The sequence below is a fragment of the Diorhabda sublineata genome, chromosome 9 (genome assembly GCF_026230105.1).
Source record: "Diorhabda sublineata isolate icDioSubl1.1 chromosome 9, icDioSubl1.1, whole genome shotgun sequence".
Classification (NCBI taxonomy): Eukaryota; Metazoa; Arthropoda; class Insecta; order Coleoptera; family Chrysomelidae; genus Diorhabda; species Diorhabda sublineata.
Genome location: NC_079482.1, coordinates 8442402 through 8463677, shown reverse-complemented (window position 1 = coordinate 8463677; position 21276 = coordinate 8442402). Strand labels below are relative to the sequence as shown.

Genomic DNA, 21276 nt, shown 5'->3' with positions numbered 1-21276 from the left:
TAATGGGGAAGATTCTGAGAAACCATAAAGCCACATCTAATTATAAATATTTGTTATTTGTCTATCTATATATTAATTCGATTTCCAGGGATACTTTTTGAACAATTCACAAATTATTTAGATAAAAATGTCTCTTCCCTATATATGGTAATAAAATATTAGAATATTAGTACGTGTTTAGAGGACGATAAATGAGACAGTTTTTAGGTTAGTTATTCATCATTATGGGTTCATATTTTTAAAAATAGAGTTCAAATGGATATCCCCAAATTCATTCCTCACCACAGCTAGGGTGATGGATTGGATAGCTGCTCTAATACGATTCTTTAGTTCAACCAATGTTGTGGGGAAGAATATAATCACTATGTATGATACAAAATCTCCTTAATCATTTTCCCCATCTTCGTCTACCATCTGGTTTTGGACAAATTTGAATAACTTAACACATTGTTTTTTGTCACCTTTATGCAAACCTTGTAGTAATAGAAATATATATATTCTCATAAGCAAATAAATGTCATGAAGGTTTTCTACCACACGTTTAAGAGTGAATTTTTGCAGGATACGGGTGTAACAAACTTTAACAGATGCACATCTGCACTGCGCGGTAAGCATATAACATGAAATTCTTCCTGTTGGTCACACGCCAAAGTACATTATATGTTCATATCAAATTCATTGATAGCTAAGTGTTTTCTAAATCGGATTTTTATTTTTTACAAATTACAGAATCTTTTCTTATCCTTCTTCCAGTAATATAGTCAGTTTTCTGAGTGACTAGCCCTTAGATTGTTCAATGCAGTAATTTGAATGAGTAATTTTAGTTTATTTCATTATAATTAGGGGCTCACCAAATAAAAGGCGACGTTGCTTTTTTTCAGAGATTATATTAGAGAAGACTATCAGAGCTAACTTGATATTATCTGCTTTGATAGTCAATATTGTTTTCATTGAAAACCGAAAGCAAATAACAAAATATTAATAAAACCTAATTCTGACGCTGGCATTTAAAGTCAATTGTTTTATGTATAGTTAATATAGCTGACTAATTACAGTTTTTATTTGTTAAACTTTAAAACAATACGGAGGACTGTTTATGGGATCATTGTCCTACAATATTATGTATGGCAATGATGGAAAAAATGTTGAAATCATAATAAACACATAAATACAGCTGAAACATATTGATATAGTTTCGGTGTTCGTATTTGTTTTTCCAAAAGAATTTATATATTGATCTTACTTAGTTCTCAGGATTCAGAAGCTTCTCATAATTTATAAAATTTATCTATTCACATAGCGTACGGCCTTGGTTCGATATCGAAATAACCGATCACTTATGATGAAAGATAAAAAAAAATGTTGGTTCAAGATCTAATTTTAGATTTGGCACTTGATTTATTATAAAAAATACCAACTTTCTTAAACGCTCATTTTCTTTAAGTATCTATGATTTCCAGATGCGAAGTTTTTTTGACTAGTTCGTTTTAACTAAAAAACATTATCGCAGGCAAATATTTACAATATCATTTCCTACATGAATCACATCGCTTATTCAGTCATTAATTGGGTAATATATAAATTTTTGGAAAGTTTGTGGGTCAATTGAAGGAAGTTTATTTCAAAATTCGCCATAATTGGCAATATATTTTCGTTTAAACACATTACTGACACACAAAAAAAAATAATTAACACATGCAGTGAAACGTTCACTCAAATCAGCACAATACATTATTACTTTTTCTTCGTGATGATTTGTTTTATTTTGATGAAGACCAAAGTAAGCTAGAACATCAATTTTTGTACGAATTTCTATAAAAAAAATCTAAAATCAAGACAAATCATCATGAAGAACATATAAAAAGGTCTAAGAAGTAAAGAGTCGTCACCTCATTTCGTCGACCGCTGGTTGTACGGCCTCGTTTAAATTCTGCTACTATTTTACTATCTATATTGAAGAAGCAGTCTCGCCCAGAGAAGAAACTAGTTCAGCTGTTATATTGGGTGCGTTAAGGCTTTCCAAATAAAAGTATTGTATCACATAACGATGACCACTGGAAACGTTCACTATTGATTGCTGCCAAACAATACCTACATGGCGTCTTCAAACTTGAAACATATGCTGTATAGATTGTGTACTTTCTAGTAAATTGATATTTTTTAAGCAACTACCGCCATCTCTAGGTCAGGCCAAGTACATCTTCCTATAATAGCATTAAAATCTATGACTACGCAACGCAAACATCTAGAGGTGTATTCCGTCGGTTTATGTACATGCTTCTGTTTCAAACGTAAGCTGAAAAAGTAGTTTTGCATCGGTAGGTCGTCAGACACAAAAGCAAGACTTCAATAACCTTCTCAACGACTGCGGGGTATTAATCTTTAAATCCAATCCAAAGTTTATTCAGATTAGAATATTTAAATTCAAATTTTTTGCTGTAAAGAAAATGAACACATAATGTCGATCAAATTTTCATAATTTGACATAACATGGAATCTGTACTTAATTGATGTTCTGCAACTTCTTTAGGAAATAGTATTTCAAGAATTTTTCAAATACTCATGTATATTATTTTCTATATCTGAGGTTACTGGCAAATCATTTTATCACAAAAAATCATTTAAAACAGTAAGGCATTCATAATTTTTTCAACACATTCGGCCCAAGTTTGTTTTTAAGTGAAAAAAGTTGTCGTTAACTGTAAATTTACTTGAGATTGTTTATCGACCAATTTCATCCTGCTAATAGACGCAGAAACGGATTGTTCGCATCAATTGATAATTCGCAGAGGTACTTCACGAAAACAAGCAGAATTGATAGCCCAGCGACATCTCACTTTCCTCTAATCTGCAAATTCATTCATCTTGTGGTCTATTTAATTTATGAATATTTACAACTAATTTTTTTAATATTGTGTCCGCTCTTTGCTTAAGCCATATTGGATATGTATGTTACAGCTCTGCGTGCGTTCTTAAGCATTGATGAATTCTGTTATTACTCACGGTATAAAGAAGGTTAGTTCTACACTATTGATTCACATAAAGGTGTTTAATTAAGTGACAGGGTCCTGTCGGAAACCCTGTGAAATTGCTTAGGTTAATCTATTTATTCGATCTTACATGTCAAAAAATAGATATAGACTCTCATACGAGTGTTCGATTGCGGTTCTCATTTTTTTTTCGTTCTGATTTCAAGTGATTTTTTCCTGGTTTCGGTTCGGAAATTTGGGTGTCCGTTCTCTCCAGATTATTTACATATTCACTCTCATGTATACATCTAAGTTATGGTACCCAGGACAACATTGTTTTCTTTGCCTAGTTCGTTTAGTATTTCTAGACATTCCATAATAATTGGTGAGTTAATTGCTTTTATAAATGCTTGACTGTCGAGGAGAATTGCTATATCTCTTTTCCATTAGTTCATATTCAATTTAAACTATGCCCACCTTTCGATAGCTGGAGGTTGGTAGTGTATTATCACTATAAAATAAAAATATAGAAGAATATATAAAAAATGAGAAGAATTATTATTGTTATATTCCTTAGAATGTATACAGTATATTATATGGTATGTACTTTATACTTATTATATATATATATATATATATATATATATATATATATATATATATATATATATATATATATATATATATATATAATAATCTTATTCCATAATTTTACAATCATATGTTTTCTTAAAATATTGTTCAATCAAATATTAACTTCTCTATCTAAAACCATATACAGTACGATCACTATTATTCTGTTGATAAAAAAGGAATATAGAATGAATCTCTTAACGAAAATTATCAAAATTATGTGTAAAATTCATTTTCATTCTATAATAAATAAATAGAGAATATTCTGATGATTAATCCTCCTCATTAAGAATGAGACGGTTTTCAGGAATTATTTTTGAGTGATATTTCAAGCATAATGCGACGCCACATTTTCCTCAACTGTAAACGCTGAATGTCTTTCTACCGACTTGGTAAAATGGTTGAGAGCGTCTTATTTTTGGTGGCCTATGTGTTTCTGAATCAGGGTCGGGTTGAAAGTTTTATATTATAATTGCAATAATAATTTCCACGGATAGACAATTTGACCTCGAATTAGTTGTTTTCATTCACTAAATTTAGAGATATTACTTTAGTTTGCGAGAAGTTATCGGTGTTACATTGTTTATTGTATAGAATTTAATTGTCTACAAATTTCCCCACTTCAATTCTTTCGTTAAATTGAAAATAACGAATAACACGATAAAAATTGAGAGAGCAAATTCACTTTAACTTTCTATTTTCGGAAAAAATTGTTGAGATGATTTCTTTAGGCGCGTTTCAAGGCGAACTAATTTCACTCCTCATTTTTCCAAGTTCGTTTATTTTCAGGATTTTACTGATTATTGGAACATTGTCTCAATAGAGTTTCGGAAGTATATCTAACCATGACTCGTAGTTCGAGCATTTTTTCTTTTCTTCTAAGACATAATAAAATAAAACTTTTTACCTTGACAATGTGTTCAACAAATATTATTCTAAACTAAACATTTCCCTCTCAGAAAAATACACTGTGAATGTGAAATATATAATACAGAGAGTATCTCATGGGTAAAGATGGTTTTCATATGTGAAAATTCCTACGCCTCAATTTAAGCATTTCATAATTTGTCTGCAGTTGTATGAAGATTGCCATTATATATTCCAATGACCTTTTTTTGTTTATTGAAAACGCTGTACGTTTATATAATAAATAGTATGGATTGTGATAAATATGAAATGGAATGAAAAAGGTTGAAGCAGCCAGGATCGCAAAAAAATAAGTCAGATTGAAAGGAAGAACACAGTTAATGAGCGATGGGCACAGAGATAATTCAATCGTTTTAATAGTGGAGATTTGATACTTGAAGAATGTTCACGCTCAAGTGGTCATCCTGCGTGGGATATTGATGTTACAAAGCAGTAGAAAACCATCTGGTACCAGCATTCGCCGATTATAGGACACGCTTGGAGATTCATGCGAAACGTCCAGTACAGGTGTGTAGACAAACCCTTACCCTTCCGAAAGATGATCGTTTTTCTAGAGACATTTTTAATGCGATGAAAAATGGATTGACATCAATAAAATTTGCAAAATCAGTGGTTCGACAAAGGAAAATTACCAGAACCTGTCGTAAATAGAGGTCTATTCGAGATGAAAGTCTGTGTCTGGTGGAATTATGAATTAATGTACCTCGATATAATTCCAGATAGCCGAGCTGTCAACGCCAAAGTATATAGTGGCTAGCTGATGTAAATACGTGAGGTTTTTTTGGTTCTCTTACAAAAAAACAATGCTAAACCACATACTGCGAAAGTTACGCAAAAACTATCCAAGGACCTTTATAACATTGAACAGTTATCACAATTCCTAAGGAGATGTTGAAAATACAGTGCGAAAATTTTTTGAATCTAAGCCCAAATAACGGTTTTACCAATGTCTCCAAGACCTTGCTGAACGTTGAGTTGAAAACATATAATACTATAGGCTATACTTTTATCTTATTGTATGACTATTTAATAATTAAAACATTGAAAACTAACATTAATTGTGAGAAGGATTTTTAAACTCAGTATATAGCTACACATTTCATAGTTAGTGTATAAATGAATAAATCTTATCTCAATATTATCTAAAATATATAATTCATCACAATTTTGACATACTTCTTCAAGATCTTCTGGTTCTAGATGACGAACTGATTAAAAACACAAGTAAATGCAGGTTTTCATACCTTACAACGTTTTAGGACGTGATTCAATCACACATATTCTCCTTTGTCTGCCAGATAAATAAAATAACCTCGTACATATTTCCAGATATTATATTCATACTTAAGAGAATATACCAAATGTAATCAATTGTTCCAAAACATTACAGCTAACTGAATGACAAAACATCACGCTTCCAGCAATAACGAGCTAACATACAACTTATTTCTGGAACAGTGAAAGAAGCGGCGATAATGAGTGTTTACGATGAGTTCGTAATGTGTACTTTGGGAGACATTTGCAGGGTGTATTATTTGATATAGAGCGTAGCTATGAATACAAATTCTACGATTTTCTCATATTATCACCCTATATTAAGTTTATCCCTAGTATTTATCATTATTTTATCGTGAATTGAGCCCTATATGTTCCTTAATATAACACAAATTTTATGGCATTCTGACAAGTATTATCAATACAGTAGAAACATGTAGATTGATATCAATAATCATTATCTTTTTATGGCTTGGGCGATATTCTTTCGGTACACAAATAATAGTCAAGAGATAATACAAATCAACTGGAATTTAGAATCATTAAATGAATTCCTTTTTTGTATTCCCGAGTAAAATATCCCAGGGATAAATTGGCTTTCCATTAGAATCTCCCGACGTGGACTACACAAGGGAAATTTGTCCTGAACGATATAAGTAAATTGCTAAGTAGTAAGCTCGGAACAAAAATGGAAGTGAGATGTAATCGTACCAATGTCGAACGTATTGACAAAATTTATAATGTATGAAGAATATTTATAAATATATTGATCATTTTCTGATAATTCCGAGATATTGTTATTTAAAATGTCAAATTTTGTTCTGCTTGGGGTCGCTTACCTTCTAAAAAAAGGGAAAATTCAGGAATTTCCTAGCAGAAAATACCGCATTTGATTCCGGCGAGGAGACATTGTGAACGAAATGTATGAATAAGAAATGAAAATATCATTGCATTGCAAATTATTAAAAAATAAAAATTTTATAATTCGGAAAATTAGTTCAATTTTTCTATTCGGAAGTTTTTCGGGTTGCTGAACATAATAATAATAACAACGACTATGATCTTAGAGATATCTGATTTACGGGGTTTTATACGTCGTTTCCTGAAGTTTTATGGAAATACGTTATAAATTTGGCTAAATATAAAGATAATTAAACCCGAATATCACAATGGTGATGACAATATACGTGATCTTCTGGAGCTTCGTGGAAATTCGTTATAAAACTAGTCAAATACATACATCCTAGAGGTTTTTGAGATCGTTGAACACTAAAATCAAACCAATGATCTGAGAGGTACCTGTAGCCCAGGATGGTCGATTTTTACGTCGTTTACAGGAGCCTTATGGAACTTAGTTACGACTTACTTCCAGAGGGTTTTCGAGATCGCTGAACACGAATTCTGTCGAATATACCTCTAATAGCTGCTAATTTATTTGTTGCTTGATGTTGTGGTCTACCATTCATTATCGACTCTTATTGACTACAATAAAAATAAAAACCTTCTCATACTTATACAAGCTCCAAACATTTTCAATCTGCTACTGTCTGTTTTCCAGAATTCTCGGAGATTTGTGTGGCTTTGTTTCTTCACGCCAGATAGAAATAAAAGTTCAAAAAGAGCCAATATCTCATCTTTAGTGTTATCTTTGCTTCTCTTTTTCTCTAGTAATTTTATGTTACAGATGAAATATATATATATTTGTAAATATAATTATATAGTGTATCATCTCAGTTGTGAATAGTTTCTTTTTCTTCACCTTTCATTATGGATTATTTGATGGGTTTTATGACATTTAAATGATAATAGTCAATATCTTGACATCGTCGGCTTGCTGTTCAGAATTCGTATCATGGTCACTATAAACAACCTCTTCAGCTTCATCTTCATTGTCGCACCCTTTAACCACTTCTTTCTCATCTAGTTCATCAAAGATTGCTTTAGCTATTGCCTCTAACTCTCTCTGAGTAATCTTTTTTGGATTTTATGAGGACGGAATCCCTAATACCTACTATTACCGAAGGGAAATGATAATCTGGGTGCCCAGCAACATAAAGTGCTAATAAATTACGTCCTATAATTTCTTGTACGGCTTTATTGCACCTAGTCTGCCAAAAGATGTTATTAATCGGTTAAAATTTGTATTGACAGGCGTCCAGGCCTAAGACTCCTTATTTTGTACAATGGTCGAAGAAATTCCATTTATAACTTTTCACACGTACCCTTGACATACTTAACGCTAAGCTAATACGTACTTAAGTACCAAAGTTCCGTATGAGGATAAATAAAAGGAGCGGGCAAACAGGTTAAGAAATTCTAAATTGAGCGCATTTTTTGAGGTGGCGTACTCTATACGCAATAGCAGGTTCCGAAGAGTTAAGACTCAAAATCATAAAGACGAAACTTTGACATTATTTCAATTTGTTAAACGTGAATAGGAATAATACGCAAAAAACAAGAGAACCACCATATTTTTGCGAACATATTGTCATCAATATTTTTAATGTAAATAATATTACATAATATTATTTATATTACTAAATATTAAATATTTTACAACATAAGGGGGGTTTTTTGTGAATGTAATAAATAAAACATTTTTCATAAACGGTTTTTCGGTGTTATAATATATAATTCTCGCTTATGTAATAAATTTAATACTATCTACTACTGTTACATTCACAAAGACTAAACTTTTTATGCAACATAAGCTCAGTGTGACAACTTTGTGACACTTTATAATAGACCGCTTCTATTATATATGTAATTTTTCCCACATCAAACGATTTCACAGTTCCACTAATCGCATTTTCCATTGTTTCAGAATGAATTTAGAATATCTGGCAATAGCAATAGTGGCTTTAGCTGCGGCAGCCTGTGCCGGTCCGACACACTCGCCACCACCAGCACAAAATCGATACCATAAAACCGGCAACAATGCCGATCGAGCAACAGATTTGAAACGGGAAAATATAGCTGCCTCAACGACTGCGACTAAAAATTTACCCCAGGCTAATGGAGAAACGCTAGATAGGACAAAGAAAGCTATCGCTCCTTGGGACGCGGAACATACGGAATATCAAAGTCATACGTGAGTTTTTTAGAAAACAAATGTCAGATATACATATGTATATAGATAATCATTTTTAAATTGGTGCAGTCGTAATTTTTTTATCAAACGAAATCTTGAAATTGAATCAATTTTTGCGACATGTATAATTGTATATAGTGTCGTATCGAAATTTTTAAACGAAAATACAAGATTAGGTGTATGAATCAAAATAAATGACAAATAATTAGTAAACACGTTATTAGTTGATTATTTCAAATCATAGTTTACTTCTTTTTCAGATTTACCAGAATGTCTATCTGGAGACCCCCAGTCTATGCTCTTAATAGACCATACTTTATTCCTATCTATGGACCAAGTGGAGGCATACCTATTTACTTCGCCCCTCAACCATTTGGAGGTCAGGATAAACCACCGTATATGGGGCCTGCTTATCTTCCTCCAAAGGAGCAGCCAGAATCAACGCAAGCACCATCAGTCAATGTAGTGGATAGATTCAATTACGACGATGACGACGACAGACCAATATGGAATAAAGGTATTCCCGTAAAAAGAATGAATATTTTAATATGCGTTTGAGCCTTCTTCTAGAGTACTTGACCCATTCCATTAGAATAGACATAATATATTCTTAACATGCCACAGTTTATCTCTAATTAGTATAACAACATTCTGAAAGCTCTTGATCGTTCTATAATTGCGTTTTTCCTATCAATTTCAATTTTGTATTTATTGTAACATTTCTTTTTATTTTAAGACAAATTTATTGTCACATAATAGTTATTTGACACTGCGATGATTCTATTCACGGTGGGTTTGCTTCATTTCATTTGCCATTGAAATAGATGAAAAGATATTGTTCAAACTATATTTTTTTATGATTACTATCCTTTAATATGCAGAATTCATATAATCTCCTACCCTTACAACGTCTTGGGGTAGAATCATCATGGTTTCGATTCTACATTAATGCTTTTATGTTGTTTACAGCAAAAAGGGAGCACTTAAAATTACTTGCTGAAATTTAGAAACTTTCAAGACTGTGCAAGTGCGTTGTAACAATTTGTAGTCAGAAAGTATATGATTTGAAATTATAAATTATGCCATAACAAACTGACTTCATTTCACTTTGATTCAAGCAACTTTTAGTTGCCTTCGGTTTTGTATTAGCAAGAAAATTCATTTTTTTGCATCTACTCAATCATTCATATTTTAGAGTTGAATTAATTATGGTCGTCTTCCAGTCGCTTTAAATCTTGTGGCTTATATTGGTTATCTTGCAATAATTTATGAGTCCTTGAACAACATATCTCATGTTCATGAAATTCAACGCAATGTTCGAATTTTATAACACATTTTAACGAAGTTGTGTAGTTGTATTCAGATAAGATAACATTCGCTGTCAAGATTTTTTGTGCTCTGTGTCTTGTTATTTTATGACAGGTATATTTCCAAAACAGAAGTTATTTTGGTTTTATTTAACTTAGTATTTGTATGGCAACTATAAATAGTAAATGTTTTCAGTGAATTTGTAAACATGGCAAGAATTGGTGACGTAAGACTTTAATTTGAAAAGTTTCAGCGTAACCAATATAAAAGATGAACTAGATTCTACTTTGGGTGAGAAAGCTACTTTGATATCAACAGTAAAATATTGGGTAGCAGAGTTGAAATGTTGAAGAAACTCCACAAAGCTATACTGGATGATCGGCAACTAAAAGTGCGCAAGATAGCAGACAAAGTAGGCATTTCAAATAGTGTGGTACATCGCATATTAATTGAAAAGCTGTGCGCAAGACCAAAGTATTTTTTCATCAAGACAATGCACCAGCTCATACATCCGTTATTTCAGTGGCCAAAATTAATGTATTGAAGTTCTAATGGCTACCTCATTCACCCTTTTCGCCAAATATAGCCCTTCGAATTATTTTCTGTTCCCAGACTTGAAAAATGGCTCGATGCTCAAAGATTTTCCAATAATGAAGAGGTGATATCGGCAGTTATTGGCTATTTTGAGAAGCTTAACGATTCTTATTATAAAAAGCGTATCGAGCTTATTGAACATCGCTGGGAAAAGTATATTGAGCTTAAAGGAGATTATGTTGAAAAATCAATATTTTTTTCCCAAACTTTTTTTTATTGGGACAGGTACTTCTGGGACCATCATCGAATGTCATTGTCATTATAATTCGAAATGAAATTATAGAGAATAAAAGCTCCAATCGATTTTTGTATGTTTTTAAACGATTTCAATCATTTTTCTTCTAAAGGTAACAACTTGACGTTTGATCACAGAACACACTCTATTCAACAAATTTCATTACTGCTGCCGCTATGTAGAACAAATTAAAAGTTTGTAGTGTATGTGCCAGCGCACAATTCCGATAGGGTTGTGCAACAGTTGCACAACGGTTTCATCCGATGAATTTGACCATTGATTTTTCAACATTATATATTACCATCACCTTAAAAATAAAGCAATATGTCGAATACTTGATTCTCATTTCCTACGACTTTATGCTTAATTCTCATAATACTTCCAAATTCTTGTTGAAAATGACTTATAACTGCATGCCATGCTTTCAGGTTTCTTATTTTTATTATTATTCACATAGTGAAAATAAGATTTTTCAACCTGTGTTGAAGTATTACATGTATGTATCTGTCTTAGTAACAAAATTAACAGAGTATTTAATTTATAATGAATACGAAGACAAAAATTAAAAATTGTCAGGTTGTAGAAATTTTTCAGCTGTTAACTGATATGTGTTTGATAAATAATTTTATTAAATGTCATACAGTTAGTAGATTCTTCATAGTCTACCACTTTAACACTAATTACTAAGTTTACAGATCTGTTTTTGAAATTAGATCTCCCAAATCTAGAGAGTTGTCTCAACTTATGTTGCAATTACATTTTACTTAATCTGTTTTGGAAACAATTTTGTGCAAATTATACATAAAATACTTTTTCAAATTTCTAACACCTACAAAATTGATAAGAGAATAATTGTAAAAAAAATCAGGTACATCTTCGTCCTACTATTCAGCTACCTTTTTCCTGCTGTTAAATCAGTTTCGCTGTATTAAATTTGATATTCCATGAGGTTTATATTATGTATATAAAAATCTAGTATGGCGTTCAAAAATCCACAAAGGATACAAGACACATTCTCTTTCATTTTTTTAAAACGCGCCAGAACGAATAGTCTTGATCAGATTTAATATTTACCAACCAAACTCTATTTCATGAATTTTTTGGATTGTCTGACCGAAAATCTAGTAATTTTTTCGCATACATATTTTTCCTCTCCCGATAATCTCTTAATGGATCCCTCAAACTTGTTCATTCCCCTTATAATTTCACATTTGTTGCATCAAACATTTGCTTCTATATAATTTTTATTGCTGATAAATTATACTTCTCATCCTTCTCCTCATAATATTTATAGTCTAAATTTACCCGAAAGTTGCAGAAATTAGTCTTGTTTCTAACTAGAATAGTTGACATAATGAGTTATGTTTGTTGTATTCAATCTCTTAATTAGATTTTCCTTCTCTGAACGTTTATTGGTATATTTCGTATAAGAGCCCCATCACGTTTCAAATGGGACATTAAAATTTTAATCAAATCATATTTTAATAGTGATTAATTTCATATGTTATAAAAAATATGTTGAACATATACTTTACAAAAAATATTTAGATACTGATATAATTCCGCAATCAGGTATTTCTGATTTATTTGTTCTTATAAAAAAAGCAAAATACTGAACACACAGTTTACTCTACCACTACACCAACACTCACAATTGCACCATCTACAGTGCGTTTCGAGAACCAAGTTATCGTCTTCAGAGACTGAAGGTAAACTACAACCTATTGACTTGACTATTATATACCAAATTTTTACATTTCTCCCGCGAAAAATAATTTCAGCGGGAAAACTTCTTCGACGGGAAACTTCATTCAAACTACTAAACTATAGAGTGGGTTGTAAGCAATAGGCCCTCTATCCCTATTTAAACTATTCTTACCTTTAACATTCTTCCGCAAGAATTATTTTTCGCGGGATAAGGTTTATTGGTAAGAAAATTTAGTATAGAGTAGGTAGGCCAAGTTAATAGGTTTCCATGAGTTAACAATTTGTTATCAATGTTAAAGGAGATTATAATTGATTTTCTTTATCCCTTATATACCGATCACCGTTTTTATCCACCCCATAATCAAAATTTCAAAATAATACACTTTAACAAATTTCTCATTCTTATTGTCGAGCGAAAGTTGAAACGGTGTTTCAAAAACCAAGAATAAGTGTTCGTACGAATTATTTCCGTTCTCACAAATTCAGACTTTTAATTTTTATAATGAGTGAAACCAAGGAATTATCGATTGAAACTCGTGCATTAATAGCAAGTCTTCATAGTCTAGGCAGAAGTAAGCGCCGCACATAGATCGTTTTTTAGGATTTAAGCGGCCAAAATTATTTTATGTGATATTTATATTACAAAATAGTTACATAAAAAGAATTCTGTGTTTGGAATAACTTATCGAAATTATTTGTTGGTGCAAGGTGGTTAGGCGCACCTACTTGTGATTTTTTATCAAAAAATATTTTATTCGAGATCGTAGTTGATTTCAATATCTCCACATATATAACATCTGCTGGTCGATTTGGTGTCTGTAGCTGCGTTGCAGACCTTTCCGTTAACCGTAGTAATTTTAAAACTATGTCCGTAGATTCTTTTATGAATCTAAATCTTATTGGACGGCAATATCTAGGTGAAGATGGAGTTGGATTTTGCCTTACGATTTTACTTTTATCCTCACCACAAACAATTCGTAGAGGCACAAATGAGCTTATAAAAATATTAGCATCAGATTCATCTTCGTTTGATAGTCTTTGTTTAAACTGGGCTTGTTGAGAGCCGTCACAACCCCATTTGCAGATTAACAGTAACGAGTTCCTTTCAACGGCATCAAGTGTGAGTAAGACTTCTTCTAAGAAGAGGGATAATCTGGTTAGAGTGTGATCCAATAAAGATTGTAGATTTCCTTCTGCGCTTGTAGACGTCACTCGTAATGACTCCTTGGGTGGGTAGCAATCTTCTTTGGCCTTCAATAATAATTCATAATGTGGATAGAATCTTTTGTTCGTTGCTCGAATAATTTCGTACTGTCTTCTGGTCAAATCGGCTTCAACAAACATTGTCAGTGCTTGCAGAGGAGTAAGGGGCTCTATTTCTTTAGACTTTGAATGTCTGTTTTTACAATCACAGTAGTCGCGTTTCTTTTTCCTTCTGTTTGTAAAATTACTTGTGCCGTGTGAACAATTAATTCTTCGTCGTAAGATGCGTGGACTCCTTCAGTTTTTCTTCTCTTTGTTCTTTCGCTAGATTCGATAAAAGATTTGGTAGGTCGTTCTGGCCTTTGATGCGTGTGTACGGGGATCTCAAATGTTCCTTCCAATCAAGAAATATTGGCCGCCAAAAAGTTTTCAAGTATTCTATGCGTCCGAGACCACCTCTTTATCAAATCACATTTAAAATACGAAAACTTCTTTTTTATCACATTTTTATGTTCTTCTGTGTCCCCGTAACACACGAGTAAATAATTTTCTAAATATTTAATTTTTTCATTTATCGATAATGAATGTTGCTCGTTCATTTTATCGAAGAGGTATTTACGAGTCAAAATTTTCACCCCCGAGCAGCCAGGTGAACCTATAACAATAAAAAAATAATATTAACACAAAAACATAAAATCCGATTTTTTCCTATTTTTGTCAAAAGAATTTCAAACTCGTTTATTTTTAAAACTAGCAACTGATTTTAAGCAGTTTTCTTTATAAGACTTTATACTATATAATGAAATCAAAAATGTAACTCGGAAAGGTGCGGAAGTAAAGTTTTTTTTTGATTGAAATTGAAAAATAAAGAAAAAACATTTCTAAAAAAGGGTATTATTGACGGCTCATTAAGTCATTTATTGACAATATATTTAATACAATTTCATATTAATTGTATAAAGGCTTACCTGTATTATTGGTATCCATCACTTAAACAAGCAAATATGACACGACACATAAAATATTCACTGAAGAAAATGATATACGAAAAGGACGTCAAGTAGCACGTGCAGTAAGTGCGAACATCAAGTTTCGACCAGTAATGCAGCGCGCTTGCGCAGTCTAGGTATGTGGGTGGGGTTGGCTATTGTTCGTCAGGTAGTCTACTATTCCAGGAAAAAAATTGTTTGTCATTAGTCGAATTTTGGAATTTCGACTTATGGCCGCCTAATTCCTAGAAATCTACGTATGTGCGCCGATTTAAAATACCTCGACATACCGTGGGCTACAACGTGAAGACATATGCATCCACCAAGAACTTTGGCGATAGAAAACGTTCAGGGCGACCACGAAACACCACAACTGCTGAATATGAACATATTGTATTGATGAGTAAACGTGATCGATGATTCACGATCCCAGATATAGCTGCTCAGACCAAGGAATCTAGTAATCTGGCTTCGAGTACTTCTACAGTGAAAAGGAGATTGAGAGAAGGCCTTTTTGGAAGGGTGGCAGTGAAGAAATCTCTTTAAAGACGTCAAATGAAATTAATAGATTGCAGTGGGTTGATGAACAAAAAAATTGGAAGTGTGAAGTGTGGGAGATAGTTTTATGAAGTGATGAGTTAAAGCTTGAGGTTTTTGGTCTAAGAGAAGAGTGCTTGTGCGCAGGTCAAAGAAATAACGGATATTAGATCCATGTGTAATCCCTACTGCAAAACACAGCGGAGGCTCGGTGATAGCTTGGTGATGTTTTGGAGATAGGGCGACTGGAGATCTGGTAAAAATTGAAGGGATTTTGAAAAGTATGTTCTGGCCAGCGCTGGAGCGGCAGAAAATTTATCTTCAGCATGACAACGATCCCAAGCATTCCTAGAAGCTTTGCACAAAGTATTTGAAAAACTAGGAAGAAAGAATGTACTGAAAATAATGATTTGGCTGTCACAGTCGCCCGACCTCAACCCGATGCACCGAAATAATATAAGCGAAAGAGGGCCACGTGGATAAATTGAAAATTTACATAAGTGACAATTACAGAATGTAGTATTATATTCTTATATAGAAATGATTTTTTTTTAAATATTAATATCAAAATTGATGGTCTTATTAATGTATCACGCAAAGCAAAAGCTTTTGACCTAGAAAAATTGTGCCGAAACTAGACGTGGAGCTTCTTTCAATGTCATGCTAGGTTATAATCAATAATAATTTTTTTTATTTTTTTTTTCTAGGTAGTTCTAATAGTATTAGTGATTCTGATAAACCGGCAAGACCACCAGCAGATAATTCTATACACCTTTCCGCTGCTGACGAAAATATGATGAGGGAAATTTTCAAAATTAGGCCTACACAATCGGCGCAACAACCACCACGCACTATACCAACTACCACTACAAGTACACCACCACCAACTCAAGATCCTCCAGGTCCAAGTAATTGTGTATGGGCAGTAGTTTCGTGCTGTTCGGCTGATACGAATGTTTATCCTGAGAGATGTTTCGAGCAACGCGGTTGTCCAGGACCTTTTTGGGGTGGTAGTCCTTGTGATACTGAGTTTGCCAAGGCAGCTGTGGCAGCGGCTTTAAAATATTATAATCCATGAAATTTAAAAAAAACTGAATTGATGGTGCTATTATAATGAATAAAAGGATATTTTCAAAAGTGCTAATAAACGTAGGCTGTCTCTATATGGAAATGGAATGACTATATTTTCAAAAATTTATCTCAGTATCAGTATTTGAGATTTTCTGTTATTCGTGTGAAAATATATTGATATATTTGAACATTCACTATTTTCATGAAGAGCTGCTTACATCTATCGATAAATAGTTTACTATCAATGAGATGTATTTCATTATGTAAATTCTTAATATATAGTGAACCTTATTATAGAAAATTATTAACATTTGGATTCATTTATTTTATTAAACATTAATGTATTTTCGAGCTTATGGGTATTCTGAATTCAAATCCAATTAAATGATAATAAATCGATCAGTCTAGCTAGAAATTTGAACATCGAGAAAAGTGGGAATTAATAATTTGATTTTTGGAAAGCTTCTCAGGATATAATTTTGGAATCAAATTCTATTTAAAGTCTTTGTGTTTTCTGACCGTAGCTTGGTTCTTTTTTTTCTTCACACCTTCCTAATCTGAATTTAAACAAAAGAACATTCCTAAACTGATTCCGAAAGCCCGTTCAATCACCCGAAAATCTCATGTTAGAGCACAAGGACCTTATTTATCGCATATTGCTCCATAAATTTTCCGTTAAGCTATATAATCTGACAAAGAAAAACATTGTTTTCTAAATTATATTAATGGTATTAAAGTTTTTAAACATCCCTTGTCCTAAATCAGACTTGTCGACTATAGTTTGGACACAACATGAAACTAGTATTTAGTTTATATTAAAAACATTGACAATTAGAATGTTATAATGATTCCAATGCTTTTTATCACATACTATGTACTTTTTATTTATCGTACATCTCTCGCTACTGCCCACTGTCTAAAAGTTTTTAAATACATATTAAAGGACGTTATATCAATATCTATTCTGATATGTAGAATTTTTTTAGCTTCAGTTGGCTTATGTCTATTCAAGTACTTCACATTTAACAGTTTTATTATTTTGAATTTTAATATTTGGACAGCTGGGGTTTGTCTCAAATTATTATTTTTCAAATGCGTGTGTAGCACTTGAGAAAATTATTCAATTTGAACGTAAGTCATGCGAAATATGGATGATTAAGTTGATCTATGTTTGAAATATTCAACATGACTTATTCAAAAGTTCTTTGCTAAATTTCTATTTTATGTATTTATTTATATTTGTGATAATATAAGGTAGCTTTTATATAATGATGCATATATATTAAAAAAGACAATAATAATCTTTTTATCAAATATTAATATTTTCATTTTCCTTATTTTCCTTGATGTAAACTGATTTTATATGTGCACAATAACCTTTACAATGTAGTGTTTGTTTTATCGATACTTTACGATATATTGTAGAAATATAAAGGGTGTTTCTAAATTCATTCAACAAAAATAAGGTGATAGTGCATATGAAATTCAGATGGGTCTTTACTATAACAAAACTATAACACCCTTTTAGAAATGTCACACTTAAAAGGCGGTGACCAAATTGAGTTCATATTTTTTTCTAAAATTTCACTAAAACTAGAAACTTTAAAATCTGAAATTTTCGTACACTTCGAAAGGTTAAACAAGGGTATTTTTTCAATATTAATGAAATCAGCAACCTTTACTTTATTTCATATCAAAAGTTTGTTCAAAACGATGTTTTATGAAATGAAATTATAACACAAAATAGTTGTTTTATTTAAAATGTTTTTCCCAAGATCAATATCTGCAGAGAAAAGAAAAATAAACACGACAATTTATAATTTTGTCAATAAATTGAGTGGAAAAAAGTGAAGATGTAGAATGTAATACGATTCATAATAAATGCTGGAAATGACCACCTCTATCTTGTTTTCAATTACGAAGTTTTAGAATAGTAGGCTGTTGCCACTTTGACAATTCATTACAGTATTTATTTAATGTTTATTCAAATTGTCGTGGGCTCTGATGTCAAACACTGTTGTTGATAGTTTACCAATCAAAGATTACTTGTAAGTTTGTAGGTTGTTACTGAAGCGATGAAGCGACTTTTTAGGAAAGGTATTATTCAGTATCCGAAAAAAGTGAATGTTTGGACTCGTATTCTTGAAAATACTATTATTGCTTTAATTTGCCCCAAAAAATAATAGATACAAACTAGTTTGGGAGATCATAATTATGTCACTGGTAACAAGATTTTTTAAAGATTTTATTCACTTTCAACTAGATAGAGATCCACCACATTATGTTCTTCCAGGTAGACAGTGAATGGATAATAGAATTCTTGGCACGTGGATGGATTAGTCAAAAAGAAGTTATAGAATATCGACAGCCATCGCTCGTCTTAACGTCTTTATTTCCTCTATAATATTTTGGTTGTAAGACACACAAAAAAACCACATATGCATACTGAGAGAAGAAATTTATCGAGAGGAGAGGTTAGGGATGAACTATGTGCTTCTTTTGGAAGGGTAGATCAAATCAACTCCCATTCTGAGATTTCAGGGTTTGTTCTCGTCTTTAGAAAAGGGTTGATTTGATATAATTCCAAACCTACTGTTTCTCATAAAAACATATGACACCATATTTGCTTATTTTTAAATGTTCTAAGTGACACCCTATATAAGTATTAATACAAGAACTTCCACAAAAAAATTATTAAATTGCCAAATTAAACATAATAAACCTCGGGGAACTCCCAGTAGCTTAGTATCGGTAACGATAAAAAGTTCAATCGAATACACTTGAGAAATATTCGTCTCCTTCGAGATTTTTTCTTGTGATTTATAAAGGTTATTAAAAAGACGAAAGCTTGTGGATTCCGTTATGCTGCTCGATGTTTCTAGTGGCGTGTTTCAAGCTTCGTTGAATCGCATTGACATCCACCCAACCCATAATTCATAATAAGAAAAACGATAAAAAGCATCGCTTGAGATTAGAATGTGTCTCGCGAGATAGGTTTCCAATTTTTCATCGATCAGAAACGAATGAACGGTATTTCAATTTGAGATTATGTTTAGACTTGGTTTTGTCCTCATTCGAATAAATCAAAAATCGGAAATATAACGATGAAAATTTATAAGTGGATATTTTTTTCCTTAACTTGTTAATATCGACCAAAATTGATGGGATGTATCAATGACGCGTACGGAATTTTCGATTTCTAATCTGTGAATATAAGTGATAAAGATGAGCGATGAGAAATTTTTAAATAAAAAGATATAAAATCTGTGCTAACATCAATTATAACCCGCAAAGCAAGCTAGCGGCTAACAATGGAAGAGAATAGTTTATCCTTATTATAGTACAGTCATTTGGTTGATAAAACAGAAGTTACCTGGAAAGTTTTCCGGGAGTGTTGAAAATTGACAATTTTATAGATTCTGACATACTCTTTCCGAATTTCACCTTTGCGACCTCGTATCTTTGCCACTTGCGCCACCATAATGGAAAATATGGCGCAGTTTTTTGATAATTTCCTCCTTTCCGACACGTTTTACAAAAAAAATGGCTTTGGAAAATAATTGTATGTATTTATGTCATATCTTTTTTTTCTAAATTCAATACTTTCGGTGTACGAGCGCCGTAAAATTATACATCCACGCAACGGGTAATATTTAATTTAAACTGCTCATATGTGCGAATTGTAAAATTTTACTAATGTTAAATATTGTACTATAGATTGGAAACCCAGACGACATTGTCCTGGTTAATCCTTTTCCAAAGAATGTGCATCGCTGAAGAATCTGAAAAAGAACTTGAAAATGTCCTTGCATACGAACTAGCCCCATTTCCGCTGTCCTTTTTCAATAATGAAGGTAAATGTATTAAATTCAATAGGTATCATGCATTTGTACAACATTCTGGTGATATAAATTTTGAAAATACGATGTACATTATCTATTGAGGATACTTATTACACCGAGTCGTTTGGCAACAGGGCTAATCGCTTTCTTCTATTTGCAATAAATACCTTACATACGTCCGATCGCATTATACCTCCAATGCCATTATCTTATTTAAAGAATATCCAGAAGATGTTTTAACCCGTAGTACCAAATATTTAGAACGATCCCGACAATCACGAAAAACTGCTTCAGTAGACATATTTTTGACGAAACAATGGTGCCAACTGTATCACAAAGTAAATTCCTGGGTAATTATGCGAACAAGAACCGCCTCAATGAAATGTTGAAGACAAAAAAGCTGAACACTTCATAGTTAAACGTTAATAAATAATTAATATCGCGTTTCATCGGCATTTGATTTTGTAGTGGTTGTCGGTGAAGATTTAGACCTCCTTGTCTTTTTAACGGCGCAATCAACACATCCAAACATGTACATCCTCAAACCAGGAAAAGAAAAAATTTCACGACAAATATACTGCATAAATAGTATAAAAGATAAAACAATTTCAAATTATATTTTATTTTTGCATGCCTTTAGTGGTTGTAATATCACATCAGCATTATTTTATCAAGGAAAAATCAAATTTATTAAAGTACTCCGAAAAAAACCTGATTTGAACGAGCTTATCGTAGTATTTGAAAATCCAAATGCTGATACAGAAGTCATTGCTAAAGCTGGAGAAGGCTTCCTCATCGAATTATACAGTTATAGTTATGTGAAAAGTCGTAAAAGTACAACTTTAAATAATTATATTCGCATGCTTCACAGCATCAACATATGAAAGTAAATTTA

The 21276-nt window shown here is 32.1% G+C and overlaps 1 protein-coding gene across 6 annotated transcripts in view; it reads left to right on the top strand.

The window, feature by feature from the left end:
• The window catches only part of LOC130448722 (uncharacterized), a 90409-nt gene extending 72126 nt beyond the window's left edge, over positions 1 to 18283 (top strand). For 4 of the 6 annotated variants that reach the window (XM_056786211.1, XM_056786209.1, XM_056786213.1 and 1 more), the window contains 3 exons: positions 8629 to 8895; positions 9156 to 9412; positions 16176 to 18277. In XM_056786211.1, the coding sequence (XP_056642189.1) occupies positions 8630 to 8895; positions 9156 to 9412; positions 16176 to 16546 (894 nt within the window). In that variant the 5' untranslated portion in view covers position 8629 and the 3' untranslated portion in view covers positions 16547 to 18277. Of the gene's footprint in view, positions 1 to 561; positions 608 to 8628; positions 8896 to 9155; positions 9413 to 16175 lie in introns of all 6 variants that reach the window. The other 2 variants (XM_056786208.1, XM_056786207.1) reach the window with 2 other exon arrangements.
• The last annotated feature ends 2993 nt before the right edge of the window (positions 18284 to 21276 follow it).